General features: G+C 35.6%; 1 protein-coding gene across 1 annotated transcript in view; it reads left to right on the top strand.

The window, feature by feature from the left end:
* MRPL13 (mitochondrial ribosomal protein L13) overlaps window positions 1-22,409 on the top strand; it is a 35,441-nt gene extending 13,032 nt beyond the window's left edge. The window contains exons 5-7 of the mRNA XM_060035298.1: window positions 4,029-4,115; window positions 10,580-10,701; window positions 22,120-22,409. Of these exons, the coding sequence (XP_059891281.1) occupies window positions 4,029-4,115; window positions 10,580-10,701; window positions 22,120-22,141 (231 nt within the window). The 3' untranslated portion in view covers window positions 22,142-22,409. The remainder of the gene's footprint in view (window positions 1-4,028; window positions 4,116-10,579; window positions 10,702-22,119) is intronic.
* The last annotated feature ends 751 nt before the right edge of the window (window positions 22,410-23,160 follow it).

The raw sequence follows: 23,160 nt of genomic DNA, 5'->3' as shown, positions 1-23,160 counted from the left end.
TCATCTCTGGGAATTTTTGAGACCTACGTTAAAAATGAATTTCTTCAAAAAAGATTTACTTAGCTTCTGGCAGGTACATGGGGCCATATATACGTATATACCTATATATATATGTATATATATGGCATCCTAAGACCTCTTTAAGCTATACTTTCGACCCCTGGATTTTGGTCCCCATAAAAAGGGTGAATTTGGGGCCTTGTAAGGTCAGGTTCATAGTTTAGCAGTTATCTGTCAGGAAAGACTTTTGTTTTTTCATTTCCTTACTCAGCACCCTGAGTATTGCCTTTCTGTTGAGAAGCTGGGTTTATGAGGTCATCTTGATCCTACCTCCTAACCCCAAAGTCATAGTCCTGTAAAACCCAAGCCCTGCACTAAACTGATGCCCTCAAGGCCAATGCCAGCCCTAGGACTCTTTTGTCCTTTCTTTTACTTTTGGCCTCTAGTCAGTCCCATGCTTTTAAAAAGATTTAAAAAGCAATACTGTTAACTTCACTAATGTTTATTATGTTATCATTAGAGTTATATACTGGGAGAAATTTCTAATCCAAATGCTTGTCCTCAGTATTGCTAAAAGCAGATCCTCCTTTTGCCATTTCACAGTTTTATTTTTTCTTCCTTAACTCTTGATAACCTAGTCTTTAAACTGTACTCCTAGATTTGGTAGCATTTTCCCCATTGGGACCTGTTTTAGCTTTTTACTTAAATGAGCAAAGTGTTAGACTGTGAAGACACTCCTTTTTACTTCCCTAAAATGGTGAATAAAAATAAATGTCTATTGTCAGGATGCAACCATTTGTTTGGTGTTGTACTGCCTATAATTTTCGTGGCTAAGGTGGTGGTGGGGAAGGGCATGTTTATTATTATAAGGTCTGACATGGCATTTAGACGTTACATGCTTTACTGTTTATTTTTACTTTTCATAATTATAAAAACATGCTCAGAAATTGCTTCTTAAGAAATATTTAATGTTCTGCTTTATAATTCATGCGTCTTTAGATTATCACGGGTCAAAATAAAATATCCTATTTTGACTATTAATATGGATTGCATATAATAGTAAAAAGTTGTTAGGGCTACTGGTAATATATACTACAACTTTTACAACAAATTATAGTTTTAATACTTATAAATATGTTTCAATGTTTTTAAAATTAGTTTCTAGTTTATTCAGGTATGCCAACTATACACTAGGAGGCAGTATAGTCCAACTTTTGATGTTAAGAATTTGGCTTTGGATAACATTTGTAGAAATTGTTTCAAATTATTTTTTATGAACAAAGATTGAAATGCATTGCAAAATGTTTGATGACGGCTTGGAAAATATTTAGAGTTAAATCCATTTGAATTTTTACCTCATTAAAAGATCTTAATTTTTTTTTTAAGTCTTAATTTTGATTGTGTTTCTAAAAAGACTGACATGTTAACGAAGAGGTCAGTTATTTTACTTCCAATTGAAACACTCAGTGTTTTTCTGGAACAGTAGGTCTTCTTCCAGCAGACATAATTTGCTTATCAGTACTTGGTATATGTGGCTTTTAGGAGAATTTGTTTCATGAAGCATCTTTCTGATTATTAGTACGATCTTGGAATATTACTTGTAAAGTACATTGATTAACATATTTAAATAGTAGGCTTTTAAATATTTCAATATATTTTTATAATTACATAGAAGATCACTAATTCTAAACTCAAATAAATATATTGATTCAGCCCTTTCCTTATATCCTTTCTCCCTCTGTCATACATTTTAGTTTCCTTAGGAGTCTCTGTGTTCTTGTATTTTTCTTCTAATATGGTTCCTTTCTTATGTTTATTCCCTCTCCTATAGTTTATAAAGATACTTTATGTGAAACAAATGTCACATGCCTGGGCTACACATTAGATGAGGAAAGTATTTAATACTTATTAACCTTACCTTGTTCTATCTTTCTCACTTTCTGAATTCCTTAGAGTTTATGCTTAAGTCTGTACAGCTAGAATTACTTCATTGCATATGCAAGTTGTGTCACATTTATTTTTTGGGGTATGTATATTTGTATGTCTGTCATCCCCTTTTTCGCTCACCTGGCAGCTTGTAACCCTTTCATACTTTCCAGCTTTCTCTAATTTGAGTGTTATGTTTGCATTTTTTAATAGGGCATATTTTAAAAATACCAACTTGTTAATTCAAGTAAATACAACTAAATGTTTTTAAGAACATGAAAACCAAATGCCAAGTAACCCTGCTAATGCAACAGAATTGCTGTTAGGATGATATAATGACAGAAGATACAATGACTTGCTTATCCAGACAAGATGCTGAGTAGTCTTAACATTGTCACTTTCTACTAAAGACTTTTAAAACATTAAAAATTTTAAAGACTAATATCAGTGCTGCCCAAGAGAAATTTCTGCTATGATGGAAATGTTCTTTGTCTGACCACTTGAAATGTGGCTTATGTGATTCAGGAACTGAATTTCTAATTGCTTTTAATTTTAACAATGTAAGTCTGTATTTAAATAGTCTCCAGAACATAAAGTCTCAACAGCACTAACACAGAAAATAGATGGAAAATATATATGGGATGCCATTAGCTTTAGTACATAGTGAGGTAGTCTGATGTGATGAGAAAATAAAAAGATCAGGAAATCCTCTTATAGTGCAATCCTATTCCAATGTGTATTGTTTTAATGGGTTTAGTTTCATACATGCCAAATGATATCCTTGAAATATGAGTACAGATGGAAAAAATCAGTTTGACTCTCCAAATGTCTCTTAGTTTTATGAAGCTTTTGCAGTATATTTGTATACACTGTATACCAGGAGGCCCCCAGGAAATTATGGAGCACAAGGTGACACTGCGTGCCTTTCTCTTGACAAAACATACATAAAATCACATTCAGGCCAACAGTGAGGATAACCTTAACAAGGGGAAAAGTAAATCATTAAAAGGTTAGTTTGCCGTCTTGGGAGTGGGTATGACAGGGAGAAGGGACTTTGTCTTCTTGAAAAGTTACAGAGAGAAACACATTATAGATGTGTTTGCAAGTCCTGTATGTCTGTTCTGGGAGTAAACCTACCTGGATTGAATCCAGCACCACCACTTAACAGATACATGAAATTACGGGGTGCGGTTCTGTAACCTCACTAAATTTGTTTCCTCATCTGTGAAGTTGGCCTTAGTATCGTAAACAAGATAACGAATGTAGTGCAGTGACCGCTGTACACACAGTAAGTTTTCAGTGAATGCTAGCCATTACCATTGTTACAGATTGGTGACTTACAGAGTCAGTCGCGTGACTATATGGTCAGGCACAGTTTATGAATTGGAAACCTCCTGATCTCCCACCTGGAGGAAACGAGATTAAGCCTCCCTAGGATCTGCTCTAATCTGTATGTAATAGGTTATTATTTTTTTAATAAATTTTTTAAATTATTTATTTTTGCTGCCTTGGGCCTTCGTTGCGGTGCGCGGACTGCTCACTGCGGTGGCTTCTCTTGTTGCGGAGCACGGGCTCTAGGCACGCAGGCTTCAGTAGTTGCAGCACGTGGGCTTCAATAGTTGTGGCTCGCAGGTTCTAGAGAGCAGGCTCGGTAGTTGTGGCACACGGGCTTAGTTGCTCCACAACATGTGGGACCTTCCTGGGCCACGGATGGAACCCGTGTCCCCTGCACTGGCAGGCGGATTCGTAACCACTGCGCCACCAGGGAAGCCCTGTAATAGATTATTTGAGCCACAGGTTCTTGTATAAGCTTAAAGAATTTTTTCTTATTCTGTCTAAAATTGACACACAAACAAGTTATCTGTTATCTCTTCCTTTTGTCCCTTTTCTAAATAAAAATAAACAGATTTGAAAGAAAATAGTAATGTACAAAACAATAAAAGTTACTTTTCTGTTACTGCCACATATATGCTTAGGTCTCAGTTTCATTTCTTTCGTATTCACATTGAATCTTAGCCCACTCGTTTTCATCACTATCTCTTATTGTGTTTATATCCCCAGCACATTTTTCTTATTGAGTCCCCCGTGTATCTGTTTTTCAGATTGTTAAACTAGCTATTTATGGCATGCTGCCAAAAAACCTTCACCGAAGAACTCTGATGCAGAGGTTGCATCTTTTCCCAGATGAAGTAAGTCACTGATGATACTTTCTTAAATTTTTTTTAACATCTTTATTGGCGTATAATTGCTTTACAATAGTGTGTTAGTTTCTGCTTTATAAAAAAGTGAATCTGTTATACATATACATATATACCATATCTCTTCCCTCTTGCATCTCCCTCCCTCCCACCCTCCCTGTCCCACCCCTCTAGGTGGTCAAAGCACCGAGCTGATCTCCCCGTGCTGTGCGGCTGCTTCCCACTAGCTGTTTTACATTTGGTAGTGTATATATGTCTATGCCACTCTCTCACTTCGTCCCAGCTTACCCTTCCCCCTCCCTGTGTCCTCAAGTCCATTCTCTAGTAGGTCTGCGTCTTTATTCCCGTCTTGCCCCTAGGTTCTTCATGACTTTTTTTTTTTTTAGATTCTGTATATATGTGTTAGCATATGGTATTTGTTTTTCTCTTTGACTTACTTCACTCTGTATGACAGACTCTAGTTCCATCCACCTCACTACAAATAACTCAATTTCGTTTCTTTTTATGGCTGAGTAATATTCCATTGTATATATGCACCACATCTTCTTTATCCATTCATCTGTTGATGGACAGTTAGGTTGCTGCCATGTCCTGGCTATTGTAAATAGAGCTGCAGTGAACATTGTGGTACATGACTCTTTTGTACCACATGAATTATGGTTTTCTCAGGGTATATTCCCAGTAGTGGGATTGCTGGGTTGTATGGTAGTTCTATTTTTAGTTTTTTAAGGAACCTGCATACTGTTCTCCACAGTGGCTGTATCAATTTACATTCCCACCAACAATGCAAGAGGGTTCCCTTTTCTCCACACCCTCTCCAGCATTTATTGTTTGTAGATTCTTTGATGATGGCCATTCTGACCGGTGTGAGATGATATCTCAGTGCAGTTTTGATTTGCATTTCTCTAATGATTAATGATGTTGAGCATTCTTTCATGTGTGTGTTGGCAGTCTGTATATCTTCTTTGGAGAAATGTCTTTTTTGGTTTTCTGCCCATTTTTGGATTGGGTTGTTTGTTTTTTTGATATTGAGCTGCTTTCTTAAATTTTTAATTAAATGTTTTCTCATTTTAAAAATTGTTGTATTTTCAGTAATTTTATGTCAACTTCTGAAATATTTTTTGCATTTTATAGTGAATGCACTATAATAACAATTGCTTCTATCTTAAATCATAAAGTGAGCCATCATTGGACTAAAAACCAAAAGTCTGTAAGTTCTATATTTTCATTTTAATAACTGCTTTCTTTGGAAGAAGGAACTATGGTCTACTTTGTTTGGAATAAGAAATTATAATTAGAGCCCCTGTTAAATTGAGGGTACTCATAGATAATTTCATGAACTACAAAAAAGTATGAATTTAGTTTACTTTTTTTGTGACCTGTAGCTTCTATGAATCATAGATTAATAGCTCGGCTTTGGTTGCTAATTATTTCCCATGATTTAACTTGAGAATACTTATTCCTACTCAGAATTTGTTCAGCTAAAAAGTACTTGAAAATAAAAATAGACATTTTTATCCATAACTGTTGTACTGGTGTAAGTACTTGGTTTTTCTCTCTGGTATAATATAATGAAACACTATAGAGGTTCTATAATAAAATAGTTGAGTCCAGGCCATGGAATCGGACTGCCTGAGTTTGAATACATGCCCCCACCGTCTACTGACTTCATGGCCATTATTATCTCTGTTTTCTTATCTGTGAAATGGGCATAATAATAGTACCTACTTCGTAAGATTGCTGTAAGGGTTAGATGAGATAACATTCGTAGAGTACTTAGACCAGGCCCTGGAACAGTAAGTTCTAGTTGCTATCAATATTATGGGTTATAATTGTTGTCCTTATAGTTCCTACTAGAGGAATAAGGTAGAATTCATTCCAGGCTATAAAGTTATTCAACTGTTCAAGACACTTGTATGTTCTGTTGTTAGTTTAAATAATGCATGAGTAAATTATTCAAGCTTTTATCAAAGTGGCTAATTTATTACCTTTACTTTGCATGAATGAGTAGAATAATTTCCCACTATTCACTTTACCTCTGAGGTAACAAGTATGGGAGCAGTATCATTATATAAGGATAAATGACTTTGGGCATGAAATCACAAGAATTTTAAAACTCCTGTTTCTGATTATACTTTCACATGCTTTTAGGAACCATAATTTCTACAAGGAACAAAAAAATAGTAATGTTATTTTTACCAGTTATAAGGTAGATACATTTCAGCATAAATTACTTAAATAATTTCAGGCTATAAAATAAATGAGCCCATTTCTCCAAAAATGGATTGCTAGATTTTTTATTGTCATGACCATGGGGAAACAGGCACTCAGACATTGCTGGTAGCAGTACAAAATGGTGCAACCCACAAGGAATCGGGGAATTAGGTAACATTTAACAAAAATACATACATAAGGAGATTCATGCTTGATCCGGCTATCTTATTTATAGCAATTTACCCTGAAGATACACATATACAAGATTATTGTTTCCACATTATCTACAATAGTAAAGTAATAGAAATAAATAAATGCTTATTCATAGGAAATTGGCTAAATTATGCTATATCTATTCAGTTGAGTACTATGCAATTATAAAAAAGGAATGACAGATATCATTGTAATGATAAGTAATGCTTTCCAGGATGTACTGCTAAGTTTAAAAAAGCAAAGTGGAAAAGAATATAGATAGCATACTACCTTTTATATGCATTTATACATATGTATGTTTACATACACACATATATATTTATCTCTCTTCTTTTTGCGTAAAGAAACACAGGAAGAATAAATGAGAAAATGAAGTTGGTTACTTACTAGATGACGGACACAAAAAGATGAAAGGAGTAGGGAAGAGAATGAGATTTTTGGAGAATACCTTTTAGATTTTTTTTTTTTACTTTAACTTTTTTATCATGTTGAGGTTTTATATGTTCAAAAAATAAAAGGACAATACCAATAGAAGTAAGCAGAAGTAGTGCACAGATTGTGTTTTCTAAGTGCTATTCCCTATTAAAGGAATGTGGTTCTTCTTAGAAATGTTGTTTCTAGGTCCGGAACAAAGAAGAAGGTTATTTTGGAGTGCACACATGCACAAGATTATTATTTCTGCATTGTTTATAATAGTAAAACAGTAAGTAACAGAAAGTAAGACAGTGTTCAAAACCCGATGGAGAAATATCAAGAGAACAGAGGAGGCAGCTTGAAGTGGTGCCCACTGACCAAATATGGACTGTGTGAGCCTTGAATGGTCATAATGGTGGATTACCTTGAATAGAAAACAAAAATCTATGAGCCCACAATGATAGTCCCAAAATTATTTTTAACTGATTATAATTTCCCTTCTTTCTGGAGAAGGAAAAGCTCTTCTTTAGAGAAGAATGTCATCTAAAAAATGTAGAAATAATACTGAATTAGAAAAGCCACCATTATCAGCATATTCTGTATCTATTGAGTAAAGCATTATAGAACAGGGTATTCACACAGTTTCAAAACATCATGTCACCAAGTACTTACTATTTAAAAAGAGAAAAGATACTTTTACGTTAAAGCCATCTGGTGAACCACCACTCATAACCAAGATATTAAATATATCATCAATATGGGACAAACTGACATCACGTGCCTCCTGCTATGAATGAAGCACTGAAGACCCAGCATAAACTATATAGTGTCCTGTCAGAAGTGTTTAACCTAAATCTAACGATGAGGAGAGAGTCCTACACATCCCAAAAAAGGACATTCTGCAACATAATTGGCCTGACCTCTTCAAAAATGTTAATTTCATAAAAGAGATAAAACAAGGAAACTCTTCAGATTAAAGGAAGCTAGACTAAATATATTATGTATGTTAACCAACATAATAACATAATAGCTGTAGCATGTGATCCTTGACCTTGGATTGGAAAAATTCAATTTGGGAAATTTGAATATACACTGTATATTAGAGTAAAAGGTGTTTCATCAATGTTAGTTTTCCTGAACATGAATTTGTAATGTGGTTACATCGGAGACAATTCTTATATTTAGGAAATATATATGCTGAAATATTTAGGGATGAAATATTTGCAGACCACTCTCAAATGGTGCAGTCAAAAAGAATGTTTTTGGTGTATGTGTTTATGAATAGATAAAAAGAGAAAGCAATCATGTCCAATTTGAACAGTCAGTGAATTTAGGTGAAGGTTAGATGAGTGTTCACTCATTTTGGCAACTTTTCGGTAGATTTGAAATTCCTTTAGAAATTGCAAAAAAGTGGGAGTTCCCTGGTGGTCCAGTGGTTAGGCCTCCACGTTTCCACTGCCTAGGGCCTGGGTTTGATCCCTGGTCAGGGAACTAAGATCCTTTAAGCTGCGTGGCACGGTCAAAAAAAAAAAAAAGTATAAAGAGGAAAAATTTCAAAAAAGTAAATGATCACCTCACCCCTGTGTTTCTTTTTTCTACTTTTATTCTTTTCCTTATTTCCCTCTTAGGTTCACCACCTGCTCTGTGCAGAGGACATAAACGCATAAAAAGAAAGTTTTTCTGGTTTCATGTGTAATGCCTAATCAGCATCTTTAATTCCTAACTTTGCATTGATTTTGTCCATTCTTTCAGTGGATTCCTTTAATAGTGGTGAAATTTGGTAAGCTCATTTCAGTCAAAAGTCTATTCAATTCAGCAAACATTTACCAGGAACCCACTATGTCCCAAACTCTCTATGCTGAGTGAGCAGTTGGCAACTTTTAAAATTGTCTTTGCAAATACAAGCTAAGGATTTTTTTTAATGGCTTCCCAAAGAAGTGTGAAATAGTCATAAATTTTCGTGAATACCAAACTGGCAGATAGACTTCTTTAGTAAGTAAAAAAATAAGGACCCCTTAACAGTATTTCATGTGTCCAGGCTTTCTCTGCTTGTTCTGATTCTGTGTGCTTACACTTGCATATTTGAATATGCTGGGGAAGGGAATTTAAATATTTTTCAAATACTTTTCAGTGAAGAAACACTTCTCAGTAGTATTTATTGTGTTTTGTATATGTTGATAGTGACCCAGCCTATCCAAACCATAATTTTAAAGTCATTTTAAATTTTAAAAAATATTTTTTAATTTTTGCCATATTAGGTTTTAGAATGAGTTTATAGTGCAGTAGAGCTCTGTGATTCTCTAAAATTATTTTTAAATTGTATTTGATTCTTGACATCTTGAATAACTTATTTGATGCCATGTCCTTGCCCAGATATTTGATTCCCAATTATACTGTTGCTCTCTGCAGACAACTGTAATTTACTGTATAATCATCCTTCTTTTCTGAAAATGTTTAGGAACACACTAAAATGAAAAGAGGGAATTCTGTCTACGATCCCTGGGGAAATGCCCATAGGACACTTCCATATTGATACCTTACTATTTTTTTGATAGACTCTCCAAAATTAACTGATCATTCAGATCCACAATATAATTCTCTTTCCCTTATTTTTGTTCCATGAGCACAGTATAAATGTTAATTCTTCTGGTTATTCATGCTCTTCATCTTATCATTCCCTTTATTTAGTCCACTTCCTGTTCTTTTAAGATACCTCTCAAATGTATGCTTTACTCTTCAGCTTGCTTTTCGTTACCCAAGTTCAGACTTTCTCATATTTTACCTTTCCTTTTATGTTTCTGAACATTTGGATATATTTCCAGGGGAAAGTAGTTCTGGGCAAGTGCCATTAATAAAGGCACCGGGATTTGAGTGTAGACCAACGCCTGAAAGGTGGGGAGGTTGTTTACTCAGAAGCCATGGGCATTTGCGGAGGGGTGAAGTCGGAGAGGTGCGCTTCCTGGTTTAGCTAAGGAGTTAGAACTTCATCCTGAGAGATTTTTAGCTAAGGGGTGACTTCTTTAAAACTGCAAGCCTTTAGAAGCCATGATCTTTTTATTTTCCTTTATATACTCAGCACCTAGCACAATTTCTAGTTCATAGAAGGAGTTCAGTAAATGCTTGTTGGCTAAATGACGCAAAGATCCAGCAGATGTTCATTTTCGAAAGTTTTTTTTGGCAACAACATGGAGCATTAATTGAAAAAGGTTGTGGCACTGGAAGCAACAGACCTTGTGCATACACTCATCAGATGAAACATTGTGAGAATGAGCCAAAGCAGTGCCTTTTTTGCAGTTGAAAGGAGGGGGGAAATGTAACAATATTCAGAAAAAGTAGAATTTATTGACCAGATACTTGTCAAAATTGAAGACATCTAATGTATCATTAGGAATAGGTTTGTCAAGATTAAAATATAGAATGTATTACTATAATGAGATTACTTATGTCACTGATTTAATGTATTTTTCAGGGATTTTTACAAAGTTTTAATTTGAAGATTGTGTTGTTCTCATTTTATAAACATTCTTTTATTATTTTTTAATACTAAGAATTACTAATTTATTACTAGGGAATATATTTTAAGAAAATTAAGCCTAAGTTTTTATTTACTCTAGGATATACCAGAAGATATTCTTAAGAATTTAGTGGAAGAGCTTCCTCAACCACGAAAAGTGCCCAGACGTCTAGATGAGTACACACAAGAAGAAATAGAGGCTTTCCCAAGAGTTTGGTCTCCGTAAGTCTTTCTTTTCCTTCCTATTTTTGTTTTTTAACCTGAGTTTAGTTTCTCCTGTTTTCATATCCAAATGATAAGATCCTTGAGGGTAGGAAGAATGAACTTCTTTTCACTCTCTCGGATACTCTTTGCAGCTTCTACCTACAAATAAGCTCTAGATGTAGATGGTAGAACCAAAAGTCTCGGAGTCTTAAGACCTTGCTAGGTAAGTGCAAAGATGTTCATATATGCCTATAAATTATCAGATATTTTGTTTGGGATGACACAACTTGGATCGATTGTAGTCTCTTGGGATAATAAATGAATTGTTCTTACCTAAAACAAAGTGATTCTCTGTTTTTTCAGATTGCTTCACTAAGCCAAGAATATGATCTAATGAAAGTCATTAGTTCTGGATACTTAGAGTCAATCCAAATAGAAAAACAAAATAAAAAAACACTTTTGCTCTCCTCTATTACAATTTCCTCTACCTATGAGCCAGAAAGCTGCTTAGCTTTGACATACTGTCCTATCTAATTGTTTCCAGGCTGTTTTGCCTGGCCTACCAGGCTCTTTGTAACCTCATCAGCTTCAATTCTTCTCACTCCACTGTGCTGGTCTAGCATAGCAGACTGTGTAAGCTTGGCACCCTTTTTATGCAATTTAACTTTTCCATGACTTTGTTCTGCTGTTACCTCTGCCTAAAACAACACGTCCCTCACCTCCTCCTCCTCCTCCTCTGGAATAACTCTTACTCATTCTTTAGGCCTTAGTTCAGATGTCAGTCTCCTTTAAGAAGCCTCACCTAAACATCAAGAGCAGACTAAGTGCTCAACCATCTTCTGCTGTAGCACCTGCCGTGTTGCTCTGTCATTACCACATTTACCTCCTCAAAAGCAAGGGCTGCATTTTGTTCATTGTTACATCCCCAGTGCATAGAACCGTACCTCACAGGATAGGGCCTCAGAAATGTTTACAGAATTTACACAGTAGGTTTAGAGAGAGCCACGCATCCTCGTTACTTGATCTACAAAAGACAGCTAATCTTCCCACAGGATACTTAACCATTGTACTCTGAAAATCCATATCTCTTGATGGGCTGTTTGGCCAGATAGGTTTGTGAAAACCTAAGTTTTCCCAGGATTACCAGTATGTCCAGGAATCTAATCCTTGACTTTCATTGTGTGTGTATATAACTTCACTCTTTGCACACAGAGGTCTTTAGGGTATTCTGTTTAAATCTTTTTGACTTTGCTGACTTGTATAAAGTTCACCTTTAACTAAATCTGCATATAATGAGCAAAATAATATTATTAGTGATCATTTACACCTTCCAGCTGGTCCGCACTGTGCTAGGTGGTTTGCATACATTGTACCTAATTCTCTTACCAATAAGATAAAATACATTATTCCTGTTTTTAAGACTAAGCCAAAGGTTGACTGGTTTGTAGTACAGCCTGAATTTGAAACTAATTGTAGCTGATTCCAAAACCTGTGTTCTTTCCACAAAAGTAAACTGCTGCATTAATTAATTTATTTATTCAACAAATATGTATTATGTGCAAGACACTCTTATGTGCAAGACACTATAATAAGCACTAGGACACACATTTGAAAAATTACCATTAAAGCAATTATTTAATTCCATTTTACAAACTTTTATTGAGTTTATACTACGTGCTATACCTTTTGACAAATGCCAAGGAAATGCAGATGATGAAGCATTTAAATGAAACTTCCTCCAAAAGTCCTTCCTATAATCCTTGAGCTGGGTTAGGCCCCCTTTATAGGGTCTCATTGTACATGTTCCTTTCCTTTTACTGTATTTATTCTAATGTAATTAAATATATGCATGATTACCTGTTTAACGTCATTCCCTTACGAGACTCCATGAGGGACGTGTATGTTGTCTTGCTTAGCACTGAGCACAGTGACTGGCTCATTAAGTGGGCACTCAGCAAATATTTACTGAATGAATAAATGAAGAAATAGAGTATCCTTTTATCAGCTTTTATAAATGAGGTTAGAAATAATTTTTAGAACGTATGAAGGTAGTAAAATGCTCCAATTTAATACTAATTCTTCATGTCAGAATCAGTGAAATTGACCAACTTATAAAACCCTTTGTTTTATTGTTTTTGTTCCTGGTCACTGTATCATCTGAATTATCCGGCTGCTTTTCAGTTGATATCAAACAAGTGATTAACAAACTCTATGTGAAAAATTGAAAAAATTGGCTTTATGATGTCTGTTATTTTTATCAGCTAGTTATTAGGATACATTCTCATGTTAAGTATTTCTCTCTAAAATAAGGAAGTACATTTTCTATTATTCCCTTATGTTCTGGTTTTGATTGCTTGACATTGACATACTTATGGACGAGAAACTATACATTATGTGACCTGATTTGATTCTAACAACTGAATTAAGTGTGGAGTGCTTTTCTCTTTTCCCTGGCTAATTTTTAGATACCTGTTTAATAGTTTGCCTTCTTGTCAAAACCTAAGATTCTGTTTTTAATTCTTTTTATTTAAATTCTTTTTTTTCCTCCAGATCATATAGTGGTTTATTTAGATAAATCAGTAAATAAAAGGTTTTAAAGTTTGTTCCACATGCTATGATAGTTACAATTATTCCCTCCTTTGGCATCTGAGAAATGAAGCTTCTGAACTACTTTGATGATGTTTAAACTTTAGGAAAAATCATTTTAGTTTAACTTGTTCTTAGAGATTTACATGGTCATTTAGTCAAGACATATCCAATGTACCTTTTCCTACTTAAACTACATAGAACTTACATTTATCCTTAAAACTCAGTCCATATAAACATAGCACATTTTTCTAGGAAGATGTTAACATTTTTACAAGTTCCTTAAAAGAGACGTGGAATTTGCCACAAATTGAAATTAATCCCTAACTTATAGAAATCATTTATTAGCTTAAATTTACCACCCTGGAACCTTTTCTTTACTAAAAATTCACAATAATATAGACTGCACATAAAATAGACAACATTTACTTGAAACATAATACTCTTTGGAAAGTAAACTCAGGCATTCAGTTGAAAAATATTTTAATTTGGGGTTTTTTAAAAACTACTAACTGTTTGGGCTTCCCTGGTGGCACAGTGGTTGAGAGTCGCCTGCCGATGCAGGGGACATGGGTTCGTGCCCCGGTCTGGGAAGATCCCACATGCCACGGAGCGGCTAGGCCCGTGAGCCATGGCCGCTGAGCCTGCTCATCCGGAGCCTGTGCTCCGCAACGGGAGAGGCCACAACAGTGAGAGGCCTGCGTACCGCAAAAAACAACAACAACAAAAAAACTACTAAATGTTCATTGTAGAAAATAAGAATAAGATATATACGTAAGTATATAATTTCACCATACTTAACATTTTGGTGTGCTAACTTCCTGCTTCTTTGTGTTAGTTTTTATGTTGTATGTACGTTTGTGTGTTTTACAAATTTGGGAAATTATGATTTTTCTCTAAATATGGTCTCACTGCACATTTTCCCAATTTACAAGATTTTTTTCCCCACAAGCATGATCTTCAATGGCTGCAGGATATGACATCAGTTTTATTCTGTAAATCTAAGTATGTCATATCTGATTTTCTTATAGAAACTCTGTCATAATTAAACTTATATTCCTAACCAAGATGGATGTGGTACTTTTTTTTTTTTAAACTGGAAATACCAAAGGTGCTATTTAGTTAGTTATGTGACCAAACACATATTATTCATATAGAATTATATATCATGAATATTCTAAAGTGTATTCTAAATCAGTTAATCCAGGCAGTATAATAATGAAATAACCATTCACAACAAATTATATTTAATGTTATTATAGTCAGAGAGTACTCATCAAACTGTTCATTTTACTAAGGGATTACTGGTTCATTTAAAACAAATCAGAAGGTGACTGAATGCCTTCATTATATTAATGGAATTAGAAAGGGTTTTTCTATAATTATTTTTAAGGAGACTTTTAGTGAAACTTAGAGCCACTTGATGCATTATTGAGTTACTGTTTTGAAATGGATTTTCCTGCCCCTTCTTTTCATTCCAAATTTCCCTCTGGCAGGAATATACATTAGACACAGGCTTTCCTTTATGCTTTATTAAAGTTGTGATCCTTCCTCACTAGTGGCCACACAATATCTGTTACCTTATGTTAACTTATATCTGTTAATATTATGTGTTAATAAAGTTCAACTGTCAAATAGTATATACATTAGAACTACAATTAAAATATTTGATACACCATGCAGTGCAATCCCTTGAAAGTGAGATTCCTCATTACTGATAGATTTGCTTTTATGAGAAAAAAATTTTTTTTCTCCTTTTGGAGAAGGAACCTACTTAAAATATACTTTTTGTTCCACTCAAAATAGCTAAGCCAAGAATAGAACCTTCCTTTGGAATGTAGTAATTGGAAATTATTCAAGATAGATCTGATGGTGAACCTGCAGAGACTTGACTGAAGCAGATGCACCTGGATTGCACCATAAATAAATAGAAACAAAAATAGCTTGCTTTGGTTTTTGTTTCCCTAGCAATAAAACCTAACATATGTTTATGTTATAAAAATGTACATTTTTTAGTTGCAACTGTTACTAGCTTTTGGTTCAATGTAAGTTCTTTACCATTTCTGTTAGAGACAAAAAGCTTCTGAGCAACAGTAACAATTGACAAACTAAGCTTTGAACCCGGTAGCTGATTAACAAAATTATTTTAATCTCAGTTAACAGCTACCATTGTTGGGATTTCATTTAAGTTATTTTCAATCACTTAAAAAGTTGTATTCCCTCAGGGCTAACTTCGGCATACTCTAGATTTTGTTAGGCTAGTTGTTTATTTATTTTTAAAACAATGGTAGACCAGAAGGAAAGAAACTAATATTTATGAGGAAACTATAAATATTGTTTTATAACTAAAAGCCACTTTCTCATATGAGAAGTATTGCCTATACACCTCACTTCTTAAACTAGTGTGTATACTTGGTGTATTAGTAGTTTTTACATCTCATGGATATGTAAATTGTGTCAGAATATGTTATAAGGTTTTATCTTGTGTTTCTTGATGGTACAGAGTAAATGTGCATTTGCCATGGGCAAGTGGTGATTGTAGGGTGCACACTTAGAATTTGTTTCTCAAAGATAAAACAGTAGCACTTATCTCTTTTCCACAGTTCAGTTGCCTGAGATTGTAGCTTTCAGATGGTCAACTTATTTTAATTCTGTCAATAATTATTTCCATGGTCATTGCAGTTTTGCCAACACATTACAAAACCACAATAATCATGGAAATTATAATGCTGTCACTGTAATGGAAATTTTTCATTATGTAGGGTAAAAATAAAACAGTTCATTTGAAACTTTTAATTTTCATTTCTACAAAACTCTGTAGGAGAGCTTTTCTTAGGAAAAACTAGGTATGTAGAAAATTCCAACTTAGAGTTGCTTCACATTATCCACAGATTGATGAAACAAAATCAAAAAAGAAATATGTTTTTTACTCCTCACTTGTTAAATCAGTAATGCTTTATTTTAAGCATAACCCTCACCTTTGTAGAGAAACTAAGTGTGGAAAGTTTCAGCATCAGTAAACGCTTGAAAACAGACGTTTATGATGAAAACCTATGTTCCTGGTCTAACTCTCTTTACAGAGTGTGCTGTTAGAAGTGTGCCTGCAAAAGAGAGAGAATATGAGGATGACAGTGAGAAGGCTTGAGGACAACCGTGATTGGCCTTGGAATTGTCTTTGCTGAAAGTAGGATTAGATTTAGGGAGTTTAATAGGTAATCCATGCAGCTCTGTAAAAGAAAACGGGTGCCAGGAACGATAGCACTGCAGGAGGGACTTGGTGAGCATCCTGTCCAGTCTATAGCTCTGGAAGTCAGCAAGGATTTCAGCTTTCGGCTTGCCCTTCGATAGAAAAGCTACTCGTCCCCAAAATGTACAGATTTTCGGTTTTAGTTAAATGAATGCCCAGAGAAAAATAATTTTACCTATGGCTTTATAAAATGTGCTTCAGATCAGAGACTTAGTTAAAGACGGTGGAGAAGGATTTTTACCTTTTCAAAACCCATAAAGATCTGGGACCTGGACATCTTCAAGATTTTCCATAATTGTGTGCTAGTCTAGTCATGTGGCATTTTCGTACAAGATTTAACTTAATTTGCTACTCTTCACAGTCAGAAGTTATTAGCTGGACCTGGGGAGAAAGCTTACGTTCCAGCTTTTCCATCATTTCAACCAGCACAGCGTTGGCTTAAACCGTAGACCTCAGTATTTCCAGTCCTGAATTTTGCTCATATTAAGCCTTCTAAACTATACTGTTCTTTTGGATATGAACACATTAGGACTGGTTGTTAAAATAAAAAGCAATCTTTATATAAACAACCAAAACCAAATCATTTACATCTGCTAGCCAATAGAGCTTATGACTTAAAAGTGGTAATTGAATGTAACAGTAATTCCTATTAATTTTAATTGGAAAAATTTTTTGATTTTTAAAAAATTTTAACAATCTTATGAGTTTATTTTTTCATTTTTATTTTATATTGGAGTATAGTTGATTTACAATGTTGTGTTAGTTTCAGGTGTACAGCAAAGTGATTCAGTTATACATGTATCTATTCTTTTTCAGGTTCTTTTCCCATATGGGTTATTACAGAGTACAAATAGAGTTCCCTATGCTATATACAGTAGGTCCTTGTTGACTGTCTATTTTATATATAGTAATGTGTATATGTTAATCCTGACCTCCTCATTTATCCCTCCCCCCCCCCGCCACCTTTACCCTTGGTAACCATTAGTTTGTTTTCTATGTCTGTGAGTCTATTTCTGTTTTGTAAGTAAGTTCATTTGTATCATTTTTTTAGATTCCACATATAAGTGATATCATATGATATTTGTCTTTCTCTGTCTGCTTTACTTCACTTAGTATGATAATCTCCAGATCCATCCATGTTGCTGCAAATGGCATTATTTCATTCTTTTTTATGGCTGAGTAATATTCCATTGTACCTAGAAGTGAGTTTAGTTTTTAAAAAATCACTGTTGAACTTTTTCTGATCAGGTTAGTGGTACAGTGTCTGGGGAAATGAGTGTAGCAGCACCATTGCTCTATTACCTGTACAGCTAACATCTTTAGTTCAAGGAGTATGTGATGTGACCAGATTTTCTGGAATGGTTTATTCTAAATAGTTCCATTCTTACAGTGGAAGTGACTTAAAACTCAATCAGACTGACCTTTTGTATTTCTTTCTTTTTTTTTTTGATATACAATATAGTGTTGTTAACTACAGTCGTCATGCTGTACATTACATCCCCAGGACTTTTTATTTCTATTTTTTAATTTTTAAAAATTTTTTGGCCACGCCACATGTGGGATCTTAGTTCCCCAACCAGGGACTGAACCCGTGCCCCCTGCCTTGGAAGCGCGGAGTCTTAACCACTGGACCGCCAGGGAAGTCCCTGAGAATTCAATTCTGATTAATGTAATGTTGCTGTACATAGACTAGCAACTTTTTAAGAACCTAAATACAATGACATTTGCTCAGTTACTAAAGATACAGTTAATCTTTTTTTTTTTTTTAATATTTATTTATTTATTTGGTTGCTCCGGGTCTTAGTTGCGGCAGGCGGGCTCCTTAGTTGTGGCATGCAAACTCTTAGTTGCGGTACGCATGTGGGATCTAGTTCTCTGACCAGGGATCGAAGCTGGGCCTCCTGCATTAGGAGCGCAGAGTCTTATCCACTGCACCACCAGGGAAGTCCAAGTTAATCTTTCTTTCATGATAGATGCTAAAGGAATTTTAGTACCCAGGCTCTGTTGATGTTATCATAATTTACAATTAGTTATTGTTGTATCAGAAAAGCATAAAACTGCCTGTTAATAAAGTCCTCTGGTGGGTAAAGAGCCAGAAGGATACTATATATCTATTAGAATCATGTTTAGCTAACGAGGAAGTGTGTTACCTTCTATTAGGCACAGCACAGCTTTAGAAACTTCCTACTGAAAGCGTTTCTTTTGCTTCTTCAGCGTCTTCAAATAGTCGCCCCCTCGTCTTATGAACAGCTCTGTCGGAGGTCTGAGGTGAACCCTTGCTTGTCAGTGTGCGGTCCACGGACCAGCATTGCATCACATGGGAGTTTGTTAGAAATGCAGAATCATGAGACCCTCTACAGACTAACTGAATCAAAATCTGCATTTTTACAAGAGCCCAAGCAATTTGTATGCCCACTGAAGTTTGAGACCCACTCAGCTAAATAGCCCTCCCCTCCCCTTTCTTATATTATCTTGGATTGCCTTCTTTTAGTGGGAGTAAGCAATACAGATGTGTTGTATGTGTACCTGCTTTCATTTGTGTAGGTGGAGAGAGAAACAGAACCATATTTAGTGTAAAAACCTCACTCTTCCCCACAGAGGTACCTCCTGTAGCCATGTAATGTTTGATTGTCTCGCACATGAGTTGATATTTCTAGCTCTGCGAACATCCAATGTACCTAGTCTCTTGGCTATGATACTGTTCCCCCTCCGCCCGTTAGAAGCAAATTAACCATCTGCAAAAGATTCCAAAAGCGGAAAGGATGAGTCTGCAAACAAAGTGGCATTTTCAAGGCGGTCACTATAATTACAAGTATCTTACAAGCCTCCACTACGTGCAAGATACTGTGCTAATTGCTGGTAGTATAAGATCAATTATATTGGGACTGTGCCTTCAAAGGATAGGAGTTGTGTAGAATAAAATGGTGTTTGCAAACACTGGAGTCAGAAGGTCTGCACTAGATCACTACCATCCACTTCCTAGCTGTGTATCCTTAGACAAGTTACTCAGCCCCTCTGAGCATCAGTTTTGTCAACTGTAAAATGGGGTTGATAACAGTGTCTTTCTCACTATATAGTTAGGAGGGTAAAATGAGATAGTGCATGTGAGGTAGTTAGTATATTTCATGGCATCCAATAAGCACACAGCACTGTTATTTACATACATAACAACACTTATTCACTTACTTAGGGCAAGTATGTAATTTGAGAAACACCGTAATAGAAGTATGCATGAAGTTCTCTGGCAATCTCGGGGAAAAGAGCCGTGCCTAAGTTAGGAAAGGAAGAGTTGTGTAGGGTTTCCCAGAACATGTGACTTGGGGGGTGGATTTTGAAGAATTAGTCAAGTCCACCAGGCAGAGAAGAGATAGGAGATACTCCAAGTGCAGAAAATATCAAGTACCCAAGTCCAGAGGTCTGAAAGTTTCTATCTGGGCAATAGCAAGTAGTATAATGGGACCAGAACGGACAGGGTGTGGAAAGAATGACTCAGAAAGGTTAACTGGGACCATGTCCTGGAGGGCTATGTGTTGAATTCTGTGTTTGAATTTGACAAAGCCGTGGAGAGCTAGTGAAAGTTCTTCCACTCTATGGAAGTGGGATAAGAAAGAATCTATGTTAGAGACTCTCAGATGTCTTTCCCTTTGCCCCATTTCTCCTAAACTCCAAATCCTACTTACTAGCTGCCTGCCATGGCCAGATTTCATCATATTCAAAACAAAATCCTTCCCTTCAGAATCTGTTCTCCTGCCTGTATACCCTCTCCTGAACAAATAGATAGCGTTGCCATTTCCTGAGTTCTTCAAGGTGAAAATTAACAGTCATCCTTGAATTGTCATTTTCCAGTAGCTCCTTCCTCTGTCATGCGCCTGGTCTCTTCCCTCTTCCCCTCCCTGCCCTGGACAAGTTAATTTTCTGCTTCTTGAATCCTGAACCCATCCTTTCTTCTTACTCATCACTGCCCCAGCCCTAACAGAGCCATCATCTTAACCCTCCTCACTTCCTCCAAAATGTCTTGAAACAAAATTGGGCTTCATTAGCCCCCGATTGCCTTCAGGTCACTGTCGACATTTTTTACGTGACAGATTACACCCTTCGTACATGTTTCCTATTTTACTTGTAAATTCCACTAAAGGGTACTTTCATCATCTCATTGTTAATAAATTAACTTTTGGTGTGGAAACAACCAGACTGTGACTAAGCACATTTAATTTCACTGAGTGGAATTGCAGAGACTTCTTGTTAGGGCTACTTGTTAGAAATCTTAGAAGATTTCCTTCCAGTGGCATCACCGCCACCCTTTTGTAATTATATGAACCAGCTGGACAAGAGAATAAATTGTTTCTTAAAATGCACTGGTGTCTCTTGACTAGGAGCTTTGATTGTATTGAGTCACATACCCAAGATTCAAAGGGTGCACTTTGGAGCCCCTTCCAGCTATTGTATCAAACTGTCATTTCCCAGACTTTGGATTCAGTTTTTACATTTGAAAAGAGATTTCAGAAACAGTGACAAAATGCTGCAGTTTCTCTTCTTGTTGTTACAGAATGACGATATGGTGAAGCATATTTGGTTAGTTTCCCAGATCAGTGCCTGTGTTCCTCATAGTTAAATAATAATTTTAAATTGTAATATAGTTCATTTACTTAGTTACCAGACTGTTGGTCTTCCTATCTGGGCTATCTGGTCTCTTTGTCTTCTTCTTCTTTTTTTTTTTTTTTTTTTTAAGAAAAACATGATTTAAATGTAGAAAGGGATGAGATAAGTTGTTTCAGGACAAACAGAGTTCACCTGTTTCCTTTTTTAAAGGGATTCAAACTGTTGAATATTTTTACAGCTGTTTCAAAAATATCTATTTAGTTTACTAATCACTAAATTCCTTCTGAAAATTCTGTAGGAGCTCAATACCTACAATTACACTACTCTGTAAAAGATAACAGGACACTAACAGTTTTCGCATTCCATAATTTCCTATTCCTCATTTTCTCCATTGTTAAAATTTAACATTTCTCTGAAAATGTTCTTTGTTTTAATTTACTACTGGAAGGAACTTTCAGGTGTGATTAATCCTATAAATATATAAACAAAGAAAAGACTATATATGTATATAGTAAAAGACCATATATGTATATAATAAATGTGTGTGTAATTAAAATATCAAAGGGCAGGTGTTTATACGTGTGTTTTGTATGCTCCTGTAATGAAAATTAAATTTAGCATATGATAAAATAATACAAATAGGGAAACTGCTCATTCAGAATTTGCCATTATTAGGCAAATCCATACCTTTATATATAATCCTTTCTATTAAAAGGGCTTTTGGGAAATTGAATTCAAGCTTTTAAGTCACTACATACATTCATGCATAGGCACAGGGGGGCCTATATTTATACTCTGCAAAGAACTTGAGAATTGTCCCTTAACTGTCTACTTTGCGATGATTTGGCCTTAATGTTTTTCACCAAAAATTTAGATATGATATTTGTGGATATTTCTTGATGAACAGTTACTTTCATTTTAAATTGGAAAATAATCTTCTTGCATCATGCGGGAGAAAATGAAACTGATTTGTGAAAAAATAAATGTTGATTTTTGTCTTTCAGACCTGAAGATTATCGGCTATAAGAGAAGGAAAATTTCAGAAAATAACAGTGCGGTGATTGAAACTTCTTCCTGATGAGTTTCTCCTTCCTACAGGGCAGGGTGAAACAATTGCTGCCTTTTGACAAGAAACCTGTTTTGGGCGCTGAATGTTTGTGAGGAAAGGTCAGGAAGGGATATTCCTTCAACAGGAAATTGCAATAAAATACATTATTTTATAGAATTGTTTTATTATGTAATCTGATTTGAATGTTATAATGATGATAAGAATAAAACTGCTTACTTGACTAACTATTCAGTTTCTCACTTAATGAAAAAAACCAAACCCTAGGTAGCACTGCAGTTAAAATTGCCAAGTGCCCATTCATGCAGATTTCCTCACGTTCCAGCTCCCTGTTTTTGACACCTGGGAAAACAAGGCCCACCTTCACTTTTCTTTTCAGTGACTATTTTATCTAACCTCGCATCATCTGAGTTCATCCCTCCAGCTCAGTAAGGTAAGGTTTGTCCTGAGGTATTTTCAAACTGCTTCACTTTTTTCTGTGTCCCATAGAGCCTCTTGGTTTCCATGACACCAAAATAACAAAGTAATGCCTATCTGCTCCCTAGAAATCTCACTGCCCCACCTGTGATGCTGTTTGCAGACCCCCGCACCGTGTGTCCATATCTCTTCTGTTGGCTCCTATTCACCTCTGTGCTGGGCACTGAGGTTGGACCGCCGGGATCAATGTGTCCAGCAAAATCTCCTCCCTGGGAATTAAAGTGCTGAGACACTGCATTTGGGCATTTTTACGGTAGTTTTCTTCTCTTGCCCTAGCCAATCAAGGAGTGTCTCTGACCCCTTCTCCCGTTCATGCAGCAAACATGTACTAAGTACCTGCTATATGCCAGGTGTTGGGGAAACAGAAATCACACATGTCTTCCCCCAACACCTCCATGCCCCACCAAAGAGCAGAGTATCTATTGCAGGGCGGAAAGGAGCTGTAGATAGATTTGTAAATAAGTGCACCTGGGTGTCAGACGTGCTGATAAAACTATGTATG

The sequence above is a fragment of the Delphinus delphis genome, chromosome 17, assembly GCF_949987515.2.
Source record: "Delphinus delphis chromosome 17, mDelDel1.2, whole genome shotgun sequence".
Taxonomy (NCBI): Eukaryota; Metazoa; Chordata; class Mammalia; order Artiodactyla; family Delphinidae; genus Delphinus; species Delphinus delphis.
Note: the sequence above shows the minus strand (reverse complement) of the source record. Positions and strands in the feature narration are given on the sequence as shown.